This window comes from Streptopelia decaocto, assembly GCF_964273445.1.
Source record: "Streptopelia decaocto genome assembly, chromosome: 16".
NCBI classification, from domain to species: domain Eukaryota; kingdom Metazoa; phylum Chordata; class Aves; order Columbiformes; family Columbidae; genus Streptopelia; species Streptopelia decaocto.
The window spans coordinates 5,166,178-5,181,270 of NC_138671.1; the positions used below are offsets into that span (position 1 = coordinate 5,166,178).

The 15,093-nt window shown below is 57.9% G+C and overlaps 1 protein-coding gene across 3 annotated transcripts; it reads right to left on the bottom strand.

Moving 5' to 3' along the window:
• Positions 1-630: 630 nt before the first annotated feature.
• Positions 631-7,648, bottom strand: RAB37 (RAB37, member RAS oncogene family). 3 transcript variants are annotated; one of them, XM_082067112.1, is made up of 9 exons: positions 7,388-7,648; positions 5,621-5,731; positions 3,697-3,738; positions 3,484-3,550; positions 3,345-3,397; positions 2,850-2,915; positions 2,233-2,289; positions 1,882-1,958; positions 631-826 (listed from the first exon to the last, which is right to left on the bottom strand). In XM_082067112.1, the coding sequence occupies exons 1-9, from the start codon at positions 7,502-7,504 to the stop codon at positions 823-825; spliced, it is 594 nt and encodes a 197-aa protein (XP_081923238.1). In that variant the 5' UTR covers positions 7,505-7,648; the 3' UTR covers positions 631-822. The 3 variants fall into 3 exon arrangements, with proteins under 3 accessions (XP_081923238.1, XP_081923237.1, XP_081923239.1); XM_082067111.1 differs by having other exon boundaries at positions 631-1,767; positions 7,388-7,642; XM_082067113.1 differs by lacking the exon at positions 5,621-5,731 and having other exon boundaries at positions 631-1,767; positions 7,388-7,644.
• Positions 7,649-15,093: the final 7,445 nt, after the last annotated feature.

The following is a 15,093-nucleotide window of genomic DNA, read 5'->3' on the forward strand; positions in this document are numbered from 1 at the left end:
AGAATGCTGCCCTAAGTCAGGAAACAAAACTCAGCTTCAAGAGAGCTGGTTTGAGCATGGGACTGCGATAAGGAAGAAAAGCAGCAACAAAGGAAGCAGCCAGAGCTAGTTTTAGGTCTGGCAGACCCTGGTAGCACCCATGGGATGGCAGGATGCAGGCAGCACCGTCACACTCCAGCTGCCTCCTCCTGCCATGGCCCTTTGCAGCTTAATGTGACGTTAAAGGAGCTCAGGCTGGAGGGGGGAAAGTAGAAAAGAGCCAACGTCTGTTTGTGTTGAAGCCATCCAGCATTTTTTGCAGACATCAGCCAAGCGGCAGCAGCAATGCCATTGGTGGGAAGACAGAGTTATTTGGGGAATGCTGGATTCCTCACCATGAGAACAGCAGGGGAGGAGGTTGGCTTTAATTTAACAGGCCATGTTTACTCTTCCCCTCTCACCTTTGGACTGTCTGAAATGTGCAATGAAAGCTCTGGTGGAGAGGAAAGGACCGTGGGTGCTTCCCCCTCCCCACAGCTGCTCCAGGGCCCCCCGGCCCCCCTGCTCTGCAGTGCCTGGGTGCAGCAGCCTCCCACGTCGCAGACCCAGGGCAGGGATTTCTCACACAATAAAAAAAACAAAACAGGCAGATGCAAAGCCTCGAAAATACCCAGCTTTAATCTGTAAACTTGCAAAGAGAGACCCGGGAGCAGAGCAGAGGTGAGGAGGCACCGGGGCCAGTGAGAGATGAGCAGCTTGGGTGCAGGGCCAGGGAAGGTGCTGGCAGGGACAGATGTGCTGGCCAGTCCCATGGCCTCCGCAGCTGCCCTCCACATCAGCTCTTCAGCTACATAACCAAATATTCACCATGTCACCATGTCACCATCCCAGGTAGCGCTCACCAGGGATGCACAGAGATGTGGGACCTGAGCCTTGCACCCTGTGCCCCACTGAGCCAACGAAGCAGCATTTGCTGGCTGAAGCATCTCAGGCATCTGCTTTCCAGAGAGTGGGTTTCAGTTGCTATTTGCCAGCAGCAGGAACAAGCCATTGCATTACGTGTGCAGCGATGGGAGAGAACCCCAGCCCGCCCTGGGAACCAGCACGCACAGCAGCCTGGGCCCTCACCCCCATCCCCATCCACCCCACCAGCTCCAGCCTGTGTGGGGCCAGAGATGATTTTGTCTGGAGGGGTCGAAAACAAAAAGGTTTTTCTTGTTATTCAAAAAAAAAAGGTCTCTCATTCCCGCAGCTACAAGAGGGGGAAAATAAAGGTTTTTCCATATTGCCACGTGTACTAGAAGTGTCCTAAGTGTCACTTGGGTGCTCTCAGGGAGCTTTATTTCTCACACCAGCTGCAGGGACAGGGAGCAGGCTTGGCCAGACACTTTGTTATCCCAGCCCTTCCCTCCAGCAGAACCGGGACACATGCAATAGGGACATCGCTGCCCTCGTGGTGGCAGGAGGACAAAAACTGACGGCAGCAGTGAGCTCCAGACATGGTCCCGGCAGGGCAGCAGGATCCAGCCCCTGGATCCTGGCACTGGGGTGATGTCTCTCCTTGTGCACGCTCCATTCTGCCATATTGTCCCCTCCATGCTTGGCTTGTCATTCTGGTTCCCTTGGGCGCTGGAGGGCAGGATTTGGCCCTCGCTCTACCACCCAGCTCCTCCCAGCTGCTCTCAGGCAAAGGCACAGCAGCTGGATTTCTTCTTCTGCGACTCGATGTAGTCGTGGATCTGGAAGCGGGGCTCGTCCAGCGGCTGCACCGCGCGCTGCTTCAGCTCCCTGGGGTGGTGGGGCCGTGTTACTGCCACCCGCCCACTCCAGTGCCAGTGTGAGAGGCAGTGGGGCTGCAGGGGCCACCTCCCTCACTCAGTCCCTTGTCCCCCAGGTACTCACTTGGCAACAGCCAGGAAGGCCAGCTCCACGTTCATACCCGTCTTGGCACTCGTCTCCATGAAAGGCACCCCATACTCCTGCAAGGACAGCATGGCCCCATCAGCAGCCAGCCCCAAAACACCCTTCTGCCCCTCCAAATTGTCCCTGTCCCTTGGCCAAAGCTTGGGGACAAGGTGCCATCCCCTCCCTGCCTTGCCCCAGGTTTTGTGTGCAAGTGACTGCCGTGATGCCTGTGGTAGAGCCAGTGGGTCTGGGTACCCACCAGAGGGGTAGAATGGCTGCACAGGGACCCCGAGGAATGTGCAGTTGTCTGGGGGAGCTGCAGCTGGGTCTGACCCTGGCATAGCTCACCCTGGCCAGTGATGCTCCATCCTCCGTCCTCACAGCCCTCTCGCTGCTCACATCAGCCTGCCAAGGGAAGGAAAGTGTCATCACATACCAAGGCCAACTGGTACCTTGGGGACATCTGGCAAGCAGACATCCAGGACCCATGGGGGCTTCTGGTACACTGCTGGGCAACAAGCACCCAGCATCATCCAGGATTCAAGGGGCAGCCAATTGCCTGCACACAGCAGCATCTGGAACCCCCAGAAAGAGTCTGGGACCTGGTTGGGTATCTGGGACTTGGGGCTACCTGGGATCTGGGGGTACATCCAGGACATGGGTGGACATCCCATACCCAGCAGCATCCCTTACTGGGATCATCCCATACTGGGAGCCTCAGCCTCGTGCTGCCCTCCACTGGCTGCCCGCGACACTGGCTGCCGCGGCCCCCTATGATACCCCAAACCTCTGCGGTCACCTCTGGTCCTGGCTGAGCCCAGAAAGCAGCAGAGACTGGCAGAGGGTGCACCCAGCTGGCAGACAGAGCACCCACCAAGCCCCATCCCTCCACAGAACCAGGAATGGCAAGAGCAGGGCTGGCATGTCACGGCACAGCACAGGGTGAAGCAGGACCCTGCACACACCTTATTGCCCAGCAGCATGATGACCACGTCTTTCTGGGCGTACTCGTGGATCTCCGTCAGCCAGGCCTGTGTGGCAGTAGAGCTGCATCAGGGTGAGCCATACCCCCACCCCTCCCCTCTCAGCCCTCACCCCCATCCCACAAAGGTGCTGGAAATGACTTTTTTGGGGGCGTGGGAACCGTTCCAACATCACTGCTGTAAATGCCTCATCTCCTAGATATGGCCCAAGCCTCCAAGTAGTTCATGTCCATCCCAAGCCACATTTTCTCCCTCCAGCCACTTTCCATATGTCTAAAGAAAACTCACCCAGCCATGCAACACCCAGCCACGCACCCTGCGGATGAGCTCCAAGCTGGCTGGGTCTGGCCCAAAACAGCTGTTGCTTACATGTAAAACAGGCTTCAAACTGCCCCAAACACCCAGCAAGTCATGCAGGGCATCCAGAACCCCAAACCCCGTCAAGAAATGCGCTCCCAACCCATGGAGGGGACTCACGCGGATGTTGTCAAAGGACATCTTGCTGGTGATGTCGTAGAGCAGGAGCAGGGCTGGAAGGGAAGAGGCAGCTGCATTGCCCCACTGCAGGGATGTGCCCTGGCCGGCCACCCCAGTCCCCACCGGACCCCAAACCCACCTTGGGCATCCCTGTAGTAGGCGTGGGTGACGCTGCGGAAACGTTCCTGTCCTGCCGTGTCCCAGATCTGCCGAGAAGCCATCCCAGTGAGAACAAGGAGGGGAAACCCCCCGGCTGGGGATGCCCCTGCAGCTCCCAACCCACCTACACTCAGTCTGGGCTTTTTTTTCCAGCAGCACAGCTGGGAATTGCTCCCCCCCCCCCAAAGCTCACCTGCAACTTCACCTTCACGCCATCCACAGCCACCACTTTGTTCTGCAGAAAGAAAGAGAGCACGTTCATCAGCCCAAAGCGCACCTTGATATGGTTGCTCTGGCCTCTAGGCTACAGCCTCTGAGCTGACAAGGTGCAGCCAGGCTGCTCATGGGGCTGGACATTGAAGCCTCATTGTTACAAACCCTGGTGCTGCTGGGGGGCTGCGATGCTGCGTGGTGGCTACAGGGACATCCCAGAGCAGTATCGCCTTGTGCCGGGGTGGAAACGAGCAGAATGAGGCCCTGACAGAGGCAGGACAGCAAGATCCCGAACTGCTTTGAATCTGGTGCCTTGCTCATCTCCCACAGTCAGTGCCCCTGTCCTGAGTCCCCTAACGACTGATGACGGCTGGGGACAATGACCTGCACCAGCTCCTGCCAGGCAGCCCCGGGCTGGCAGCATGCATTTATACATTTATTAATAACATCTTGGTGCCCTTTTATAAAGTTTGCCCACCATAAAGCCCTGACCCTTCTACCAGGATTCCTCTGCTCCACATGCCAAAGGAATAACCGTTGCACTAAAAATTTGGGCTAATTGCAGCAATTTAAGGCCTTTGGCTGCTGCAAGCTGCCTGTGGACGCTCAATGGGTGATTCGGGGTGTCCAGTTTAGGTTTCCTTGCTGGTGGGAGCTTTGCTTGGCCCTTAGATGTGGCTGCAAACACTGAGCTGCGTGTTGCAGGTAGCAGATGACACTATCCAGCACAGCAGGAGGAAATGTTGTGGCTCAGGGTGGTTTGCAGCCAAGGGAAGCAGCATTTGCAACTGAACGGGAAGGCAGTTATTGGGGAGGGCTTAAGCAACTGCTTTACCCGACGCAGAAGCACAGGGGCTTCTCTCCAGAGGCCCAAGAAGAGAAAAGCATGAGTTACCAAAGAGTTATTTTAAGACTCTTAAGAAATGTACTTGGAGGGATGATTCTGGAAAGATAAGACCTCTATAAATAATTTGGTTGCCTGGAATTGTCTGAAATGCAAATTCAGCCCATGTGGAAATGACAAAGTTTGAGAAAATGGGCTGAATAAAATCAAAACGTGCCCTAGGAGACTCTGCAATTACCTAGCAAGCTGTGAGCTGCTGGAGGGGACACTTCACGCAGAATGGCGACACTTGCACCAGGCAGAGCAACAACACCCCTGGGGCTGCCGCTGCTGAGCCCAGCACTGGAATGCAGCAGATTTTCCTTCTTTTGTGACTTTATTGGAGGGACAGGCCACAAGATGCCTCCAAAGCAACCCCCCAGCCTTGTCACCCAACCCCAGCTCACCAGCCCCCCTGTTCCCCACTGCAAGCCAAGAGCAGCCCGGGCAACAAAGGCGGCAGAAAACCCACGCGGATGCGGAGGCAGAGGAAGCGCCAACCGCACTTGGCACGTGTCCCTGCCCGGGGACACCCCCGTGACTTCCAGGCTGCTGAGACGCTGCTCTGCCCTGTGCTGCAAACAGCTCTGCCTGCCCGTGCATCCCCAGAGACACCCTGCAGCTGAAATTTGGTGGACAGAGAGCAGCGGGAAGGTTTAAATAGGAACCAACGAACCTAACAACTCCTCAGCAGCTGATTTCAGCCCTTTCAAGGCACAAAATTACAGGAACCAGAGCTTGTCCCTGCCAGCTGGAGCGTGCCAGCCGTCCACCGCACACCCCCAGCCAGGATGGGCTAAACCGAGGCTTTTTGCTGATTTAAAGGCAAGAAGTGACATTCCCAGCAGACTCTTCCATCTGTAACTGCTCCCCCGGGAGAGGTGGAAAGTTTCAGCAAGCGCTTGCAGCCGGTTGGGAGATTATTTAGGGTGCAGAGGCTGGAAACACCCGTCCCAGCGCTCTGTCCTGGCTGAGGGGTGGGTTGGGGGAGGCAAGGGGCTGGCAGCTGTGGTGGTCTCACCCGGAAATCTATGCCCACGGTGGCTATGAACGTCCCGGAGAGAAAGGCCCCGTCTTTGAACTGGAGCAGGAAGCAGGTTTTCCCCACGCCCGAGTCTCCAAGTAACATCACCTGCAAGATGGGCGCAGGGAGAGGAATCAGCGGGACGGAGGGTCGGGGAGCAGCATCCCTGAGTGGTGCTGAGCGCCCCCCCAGTCCCTTGTGTCCCTCCGTTTCTTTCCCCAGGGCTGGTCCTGCTGGGTTTGGAAGCCCTGTGAGAGCTGGGGGTGGGATGAGACCCCCTAAGGGTGCAGCCAAGCGGTGTCCCAGCAGAGCAGCCCCCAGCCACTGGAGAAGGGGCAAGCAGAAGAGGAGAGATGGTGGGAATGCAGGTACAGCAGCAAGAAATGTCTCCTGGCTGTCTCCCAGCCCAGGAGGCTCTCGGAGAACCGGCTGCAGATTCCAGACACGTGGAGCCGCCTCCACCCACGCTTTGCCCCCGGCCCGGGTGTGAGCCCAGCCCAAGGGCTGATGCATGGCTTGGGCAAACGCTGCTGTGTCCGGGACTCTCGTTTGTCGGTGCCCAAGGCCCTGCCTGCCACAGACACCAAAGCAAACACAGTGCCTTTTCCCCTCCTGCTAAGCAAACAGGCTGAGCCCGGGCTCCTTGGCCGCTTCAGCACCACCGGACCTGGGCGGGCAGCAGTCAGGACTGATGCTGATGTCTGTAGGCACAGCCAGGACCGATGCTGGTCTCCATAGGCACAGCCTTACCCGACACCCTGACATTGTGCTCTCCTCCCTGCTTGCCAGTAGCAGCCCTTTCCTGCCCAGCAATAATTAACCTGATGCTGATTGCATCTATCCCCTGCCGAAAATCAGCAGCAAGCAGGACTCCGGCAGGAAGGTTCATGCTTGCAAATCCACCCTGCGGGACACTGGAGCCACCAAAGCAAACCCATATGGTCTCACTGCCCCAGGGCCGGGCAAACACAGTGAGCCATGGCCACCCCCCATGGCCAGCCTCCGCAGGGATGGCACAGCAAACACCCACGGGCCAGGACAGCCAGAGCTGGGAGCTGGCAACGCTCTGCCTCCTGCCAATCTGCTTTGCTGGTCAAATCCTTCCCTGGGACACCCTTGCCCAGCCCAGGCTGGGAACATCACTCAGTTCTGCCTCCACCTCGCTCCAGATCGAGCTAGCAACTGATTTCCTCCCTCTAACATAAAAATTGCTCACTATTATCAGCTCATGAAAGAAGTCAGAGCACGGGGGATAAAGGTGAAGGAATAAAAGCAGTTTAGGGAAGGTGGCAGCATGCAGGAATGCTTTGGCCGCCGGCTCAGCGAGGCAGCAGGAGGTCTCGGGGATGGCACCAGCAGCGCTGGGCTCAGCCTGGGACTGCAGGTCAAAGTTTTTGGGTAAAAGCTTCACTCATCCCATGGCTTCCCTGTGCCACCGCGAAGAGAAAGGTGCTTCTCCACGGCGACCCTGGGCCGAGCTGGGCTGGGGAAGAGGGGGACACCTGGGGAGTGGGGTTCCCACCTGCTGCCTGGCCAGGGTTGTGGGGGCATTTGCGGAGGCGGGGGGGCTCCTTCACCTCCTCCCCCTTCCCCGGACAGTAGTCGCTTCCTGGGCGCGATGGCGGAGGAAGCGGGTGGCCGCCGGGACTCCCCCGGAACACTGCTACTCTCCCCGGGGCTGGGGGCAAGCTCCAACCTCCACCCGTGGCGGGGCTGGGGGGTTCCATCCCTGTTCTCCCCCGCCTCCCCGGCACCGTCTCTCACCTTGCCGGCCAGCTCGTAGTCCCGGGGTAGTGCAGGGGTGTCCCCGTTCCCCGCCGGGGTGTCCCCGCTCCCTGCCGGGGGGGTCCCGCTCGCCGCTGCCCCACCGGGGCCACTCATGGTGCGTTCGAGCGGAGCCGCGAGTCCCGGTGCCGCGGGGGCAGCGGCAGCCGCGGCCCCACCCGCCTTCCTCCTCCTCTTCCTCCTCCTCCTTCCCGGCCAATGCCACCCCCAAGGCTCTGCCCCGGCCGCCTCCCTGCCCGGTCTGGCTGCGGGATGAGGAAGAGGAGGCTCAAGGCTGGAAACCTGCCCCCCCTGCACCCTCACTCGGCAGCAGCGGACGATGGGCAGTGCTGTGGCCTGTCCCTCCGGGCACATGGATGGGGAGAGAAGGAACTGCTCACCCCACAAATGAACAGCCCCCTGTCCCCCACGGGGTGTGGGAACAGAGACCTCAGTGCTGCCAAATCACCCCCCGCCACGCCGGCTCAGTGGGGTTGGCAGGGACAGCAGCAGCCACTCCTACCCCCGAAGACCAGCCACGGGTGGGGGGTTTGCCCTGTGCCCTGCAGCCCCGACAGCTGCCAAGCTGGGCCCTGGGTCAGAACACGGCACAATGAAGCCAGGAGGAAACCCGAAGCAGCAGCTGGAAACCCCACACTGTGGGGAGCTGTTTCAGCGGCCCCTGTGTCTTCCCCGGGAGGGATGCTGGGGTTCCTGCTCCCCGGACTGCTCAAAGCCCCCAGTATCCTGTGCTGAGCTTTGGGACCCAACTCACAGCACACTTCATTTGGGAAAAAAACAAGTGTAGGAATGGAGGAGAAGTCAGGGATGTTGTGAAGAAGTTGGAAGACATTGTGTTATCCAAAAACTCACCCCATGAAACACCATCCAGGTCCATGTGCTATGGCTGCCTGGAGTCTTCAAGCTCACAAGCATCACTGTGTGGACAGGAGCCTTCAGGTCCCTCTGATTTATTTTCCCCAGGATACACAGTCCATGGCCCCAGCTAGTCCTACCCGCCATGCTGGGGCTAATCTCAGTGCAACCCCCCTGGCCCTGCTCACACCGCTGGGGTTCAGATGGGTGGAATTCCAGCCCGGCACTGTGCTGATCCATGTCCCTCACTGCTCACCGGGGGAGGCCAAGCGTGGCCGTGGGAGGCCCGATGGCAGAGATGCCCCCTGCAATGGCACCCAGCTCCCTGCCTCCCCCGGCTGCCGGCTCCTGCTCCAGCCAAGCCTTCTTCTGCCCCTCAGGAAAGGGAACCTGTATTTCCAGTCCCATAACTGTGCTCAGACCCCGCCAGGGGATTTATAGTTTACATATGCTCCTTGGCCAGAAAAGTGCCCAGGACTGAAGGCTGGAGGCACAGAGCTCCTGGAAGCAGCTGAGCTCCCCTGCAGCTTGCTGGGGAGGGGCGCTGGGAGGATATGGCAAACCACACTGGTGCTCACAGAGCTGCCTGGGCAGGACAAACGCCTGGCTGAGCATCACCTCTACACGCTGGTATCACTGCAGGGGAAACGAGGCAGCCGGGAGCTGGCAAAAGTCGGGAGCACAGCTGAGCCTCTGCCTGCCCAGGGCTTGGCATTCCCACAGTGTCGTCTCTGGGCTGCTTGGTCCCAGACTCCTCATGCCAGTACCATGTGTTTCCCTGCTTCCCTGGCCTGGGCTAGAGAGAAAATCCCTGTGGTAACAGCCTCTTGCTGAGCCCCAGCCTTGCCACAGCTGCTGGAGGGATGCCAATCTCGCTGTGCAATGAGGTCCCAGTCGCTGCCTCTGTCCTGGGCTCCCCCAGGGAGAGGGGACATGGGCACTGGAGCCACTTGCCAGCCCTGTGGCAGCTCTGCAAATAGCACTGGACAGCAGCCGAGTGCTTTTCCCAGGCGCTGCCACCATCTGCCTGACTTTGCAAGGGCCCTGGGCTTTGCAGGCAGGACACAGGCTGGCTTCTCCCCAGGAGAGCAGGGCCACTCCAACAGCAGCTTCCATGTGTGATGCCAAGGGCTTTGCTCAGGCACGGCCCCACCATGAGTTCTGTGGCATGAAGCCTCATCCATCCTCCATCCCCGCCCAGCAGCCTGAAGCATGGCTACCCCAGCTTGACAGTAATAAGGCAGAAAACCTGTCCCTTTCATCCAGAAGCACCAAAATAAATCCTCCCGATTCTTTGTGCTTAGCATCGCTTAGAATGATAGAATCATAGAACATGATTACCCAAATTAAACTGGTCTTGTGAGGGTGAGTGAGGCTGCACAGCCCAGGCACAGGGGACCGGGCTCTTACCGTAAACCCGATGCCCACGGTGGCAGAGAAGGAGCCAGGAATGAACTTGCCCTGGTCAAACTGGACCAGCAGAGACGTCTTCCCCACGCCACTGTCTCCAACCAGGATTGTCTGCAAGGACCGGTAAAGAGATGTCAGCATGCCGGAGCTGGCGATGTCGAGTTGGCAAGCATGGCACGCAACCAGTGGGCAGGCACTTGGGGAGGGGGTGCTGTGGGATGTGGCAGTGAACAGAGTGGGATTGGGAGGGACCAGCTCAGCCCCAGCCCATGGCAGAGCCATGAGCCCCATGACACAACTTCTCTGCACAGCCCTGCTTGACAGCAGATTGTCCCCACTGGCTGCTGAGTGCAAGTGCTGCAACCAGATGGCTTGTCCCTCTGTGTCCTGTCCTTCCCTGTCACTTCTGGTCCTGCCGCCTGCTTGGGGAGGAATTTCTACTCCTCTGACCATGTCTGTAGTAAACAGAACACATCGCAGGCTCAGTTCTGTGCCAGAGCCCCGCTGTGCCTCTCTAAGAGCAGAGAGGTGGAAGAGAAAGCAAAGTGCAACCCATCACCGAGAGCAAGCAGGAGAGATGCTCCTGCCCTAGCTCGGGAAGCTGCCAGGCAGAGACAGCTGTAGCTCACACAGCCCTGGCAGAAAACCTCCTTGGGAGGACTCCGGCAGCACTGGATTAGGTCCAAAACTGTTTAACAAAGAGACCATCTCCCACAGCTGCTGCTCACAGCCACTGCCACAGCCACGCAGCCTCTCCAGGGCACCGGGCTGTCTTTAACACTGTAGATCCACAGCTCTGTCCCCCAGCAGGGCATTAGGTTTGAAGTGACAGGGCCCCTCTGCCCCTCCAGCCCTTCGTGGGAAGCCCCAGGGCTCTCCCAAGGGAGCAAAGCTTGCTTGTCCCAGAGCAGAAGGGATGAGGGAGCTGTGCAGGTGTCAGAGCTGGGGCATTGCCACCCCCATGGTCCTGATACCCACATCTCATCCCCAAGGAGCCCGTTCTCCCTTCTGCTCCTGCCTGTGTTTATCTAAACCCCAGGACAATGGTTCAAACACAAAGCCTTCCCTTCCCTCTCTGCTGGTATCTCAGTTTTGTTGGCAGAGCTGCTGGCGCAAACATTCCCATCCTTTCAGGAAACCGGGGCACTTTGAACCCTTTTGCAGGGACACAAGTTAAAATAAACACTCTGCTAACTGGTTTCTTGCTCAGAATTGGGTTTGGCTCTGTCTTTCGGGACACGGGTGTTCCTGTAGCTGCAGCCCTGGCAAGTGCTGAGCTGGTCCCTGGGCTGTGTTCCCCACCTTGTCACCGGTCACCTCCTACCCACAAGGCTGCAGGGCTGAGCCAGCGAGATGCTGGGACTGAACATCCCCACCCTCTGCCTCCACCTGTGCCACATTTCGCTGCATCTGCTGTTTCCCCCCTTGATCTGTGTTTAGTCCCCAGCCTGGCACCACTTCAGGCACCACACGTACCTCCCCATGAAGCACAGGGCAGATGAGCATAGAGTAATGTGTTTAATCAAGTATTTGAACATTCCCAGCAGATTAAGACCTGACTTTGTGCCCTGGGAGGCCATGAGGAACCCAGCCACATGCCACAGCACCCATAACTGCATTTCTGCTGCCCCACAGACCACAAAGGAGTGGGCTGGAACCAAAAGCCAAGGAGCTTGAGGACCACAAACAAAGCAGGAACATGAGACCAGCAGCCTGCCTTGCATAAATCACCACACCACAACCTGCCTGGAGCCCGTCAACGCCGACACACTTCAGTGAAAGACTCGCTTCAGTGAACCAGTGCTTTCCCTCAGAAAAAAATATTCCCAACGCCAAACATCTCCTTGGAAAAGCTTGACCTGCCAAGCAGAGGTGGGAGCCCTTATAGGCTGGAAGCCTGCATGGGAGCTGGGGGTATGTTGGGAGGCAGAAATCTCTGGATGATGCCCTTGCATATGGACCAGACAAGCCAGGTCATCCCTTTCCCTGGGGGCAATTTCCTGCCCAAGGCCCCCTTGGCTTTACCATGGGGCTCCTGTACCCCAGCACTGCATTTTTTGGTGCTACACACTATTCTCAGGTAAAATACTGGTGCTGGGAGATGCAACAAGACCAGCTGCACCCTGAAGCGCTGTCTTTGAGAGCAGTTAATGCAGAGAATGGCATTAATTATGGAGGGAGGAGAGCTGGAATGAGCACCAGAAACCCTCCAGAGCCCAAGATACACATGTATAAAAGGCAGACTCTCCTATCAATAATTTAATTGGGATTTATAATAGAGACAACTCATGAATTGCTTCATGACTTAATAATAATAATAGTAAGTTGACCTGAATCAGCCAAGAGACTTTCCTAATGACTTTAGGAAAAGCTCACGGACTCTGTGGATGTACAGCACAGTGGAAACCACCGTGGTCTTCCTGGCTACCAAATAAACAAGAAAGAACAATAAAAACCCCACTGTGGAGTGGATCTGAGCAAAGGAGATCTTTTTGATCTGACATACCTGGTGAAGAGAGGCCTTGCACAGCTGTCAAGGCAGCGCAGGGAGATGCATTTCCAGTGCCAGCCAAGCAGGAGGAGATCTGGGAGACTGCATGGGGGTTGAGGTTCTCTTCCCAGTTCATTTTGGAGTTTTAGCATGTGGTAGCCAGAACTGAGCTAAATGTAGCTAGCAGGAGCCTGACAGGGTAAAACCCCTGTCCTGGGGGATGCAGGGAGGGGAGAGGTGCCCTCCATGGGCTCTGTTGCTGCTCTCTGAGAGCTGCTGAAGCCTCAAACCCAAAGCTTTGCTTCCAGGTCAGCAGGATTTGTCCCAACAAATTGTGTCAGTTGTGTACGTGCACCCCAGCACAGCTGCCTGCAGAGCTCAGCCAAGATGCAGCACTGGGAGAGGTCTGAGAGCGAAGCTGCGGTGGCTTTCAGCCCCTCACCACCCGGATCTCACGGTCTCTCTGGGGTGCATCCCTGAGACTTATTTCTGCCTGCTCTATATACAAAACTGCGCTGCCTCTTGCCTGCTCCAGGCAGTGCTCCAGGGCAACTTGGATGCTGCTGCATGCTGCCTCGAGCTGTCCTGTGCCACAGGGACACCTCAGGGCTGTCACCACCCTGCCAGGCACTGTTTCACCATGGCCAAGCCCTTTAGGCCTACTCAAGCCAAATCACAGGGCCCTCTGCCAACCCTGTTGGGCCCTTGCCCTGGCAGAAGCTGTATTTCAGCCCTGTAGACATGAGCTCTAGGGCTGCACATCAAAAAAAAAAGCCCAAATCAAAACAAAAACTGGCTCAGATCACACAGGGTTTCCCTGTTTGCAAATCCCCTGCTAACACTTTGGATCAGCCACAGCCCAGGGGCATGTTCCTCTCCTCCTGGGGCTTGTTCCAGCTAAATGGATCTAAGCACCCAACGGGAGGAAGAAGGATTTGGCAATGGGTCGAATCAACTGAAAGCAGAATCTCTCATTGCGTGCCAAGTGAAACTTTTCTGGAACAGCCCAGAACAAACCTCTGCTGCTCCCACCTTGATTTGCTCCCAGCTCATTTCCTCCCCAGGCCTGGGTTTAGCCACCAACCAGAAATCACTTAACCTTTACCTCCAGAGTGCAAAGCTCTCTTGGAGTTTCTCAGCACATCTGAAAGGTGATTCCTTGCTCAGAAAAAAGATCTAGTGAGGTATTTGCTGCCTCATGTCCCTGGAGAAAAAGCAGGTTTGTTTCTGCATGACAAGCAACCCAGCCAGGAGTGGCAGCAAGATGCCAAGGGAAATGAGGCTGGGATGGTTATTTGCTTGGGCAGCTCTTCTGCCCAGAGACTCATTTCCACCAATGTTGTTCCTTAGCTGCAGCAGCTCATGGCTGGAGAAGAGAGAGTTAAAGCTTTGCAAAGAATCAAAGTTTCTTGAGTCATCCCTGGAGGCATGTCCTACGTACTCAGTGTACAATAGAAATGAGAGTTGCTAGTAATTTATATTTTCCTGCTAATCAAGGGCTGGGCACATTGCCCTGAGTAGAGCAGGATGTAAAAGAGACTGCTGTGTGTGAAGAGGGATCCACACAGCTGAGACCTTTTCCCCCACCCTGCCCCTGTTCCCCAGGGGTGTTGGTCCCTGCACAGTCACTGGGGACTGCAGCAAAGCAGCATGAGGACAGTGAGAAGGAGTGATGGGTGGATCTGGCAGAGATCAGTGTCTCCTCCGTGTCTCCTGGAGTTGCAGGGCAGCATCTGACTGCAGGGAGCAAAAGCCCTGCTCCAGCAGAGCCTGAGCCACCCAGGTCTTGCAGGGACAGCAGAATCCCTGGCCACCATTGGTGCAACATGGAGTTACAAAACACAGTCCTGGGGACCCCGTAAAGAGAAGGATTTTAAAGCAAGGAGGGCAGGGATGGACATTTCTTGAGACACGGCTGTTTCATGGCACTAAAATCTCCGCTCTTCAAGCTGGATCTGGCAAACAGAGCTCTGGAGTGCAGCTTCCCCACCCCCCTCAGAGCATATACAGGACAGCGGGAGCAGCTGAAAGCTGGCAGCAGGCTGTGCCATGGGGCTGGCCACTTTCCAGCACTTCTGTCCGCTTTACTTTGCAAACAAACCCTATCCTGCTGACCCCATCCCCACCATCATCCGGGACGTGGCGAGGAGCAGGACTGAGCCCTGCAGGTTGCCCAGCCCCGACCGCTGAAGGGAGGAGGAAGATCTGCAGCCGCATCCCCCCGCCACCCCGCTGTGATGGGAGGTGGCGGATGGACCCCACCGGGGGGAGAAAAGCGAGGAGGAGAGAGGGACAGAGTTTGCTGGGGAAGTTCAAGCAGAAGCCCGACCCAGGCAACTGCTCCTACGCCACTCCAGCACCACTCCCCACACTCCTCCATGTACTTTACAGCCCCCTCCCCGGCTCCCCCTCTCCCCGGCCCTACCTTGTGCAGCAGCGCCTCGTTGTAGCCGCCCCCCCCCGAACCGGCGGCGGGGCCCTCCATGGCCGGGGTGCATGGGCCGGGCCGCTGCGGCAGCACCGCGGACAGCGCCCGCCTTCAGCACCGCGGACAGCGCCCGGCCCCGCCCGGTTCGGCCCCGTTAGGTCCGGTCCCGTTAGGCCCGGTCCGGCGCGGCCCGATCCGGCTGCGCAGGGGCCGCGGTTCGGCTCGGTCCGGTTCAGAACAGCGCGGCTGGGTTCGGCGCGGTTGGACTCTGCTCAGCACAGTCCGGTTCAGCACAGCCCGGCCCGGTTCGGTACAGCCCGGCCTGGTTCGGTGCGGGCCCCCGCAGGACAGCGAAACGGTGAGTGCTCCTCGCCGCCGCCGTGCCCGCCCCGCTCGCCGGGTTCTGCCGCCCGGAGGAGCGAAGCGGGGGGGGCGGGAGGCCGGTCCCGCCCGGGGGCGGGGAGGCCGTGGGAGCTCCCCTCCATGCGGGCAGGGCCCGCG

Bases quoted from the DNA above. Each gene is read 5' to 3' on its own strand.
- RAB37 (XM_082067111.1), bottom strand. From the start codon at position 7,504: ATGAGTGGCCCCGGTGGGGCAGCGGCGAGCGGGACCCCCCCGGCAGGG. The intron at 3,551-3,696 runs GTGAGCTTTGGG...GCTTCTCGGCAG, and splicing joins GCGTGAAGGTGAAGTTGCAG to ATCTGGGACACGGCAGGACA. The intron at 2,290-2,849 runs GTGTGTGCAGGG...TTCCCTTGGCAG, and splicing joins TCATGCTGCTGGGCAATAAG to GCTGATGTGAGCAGCGAGAG.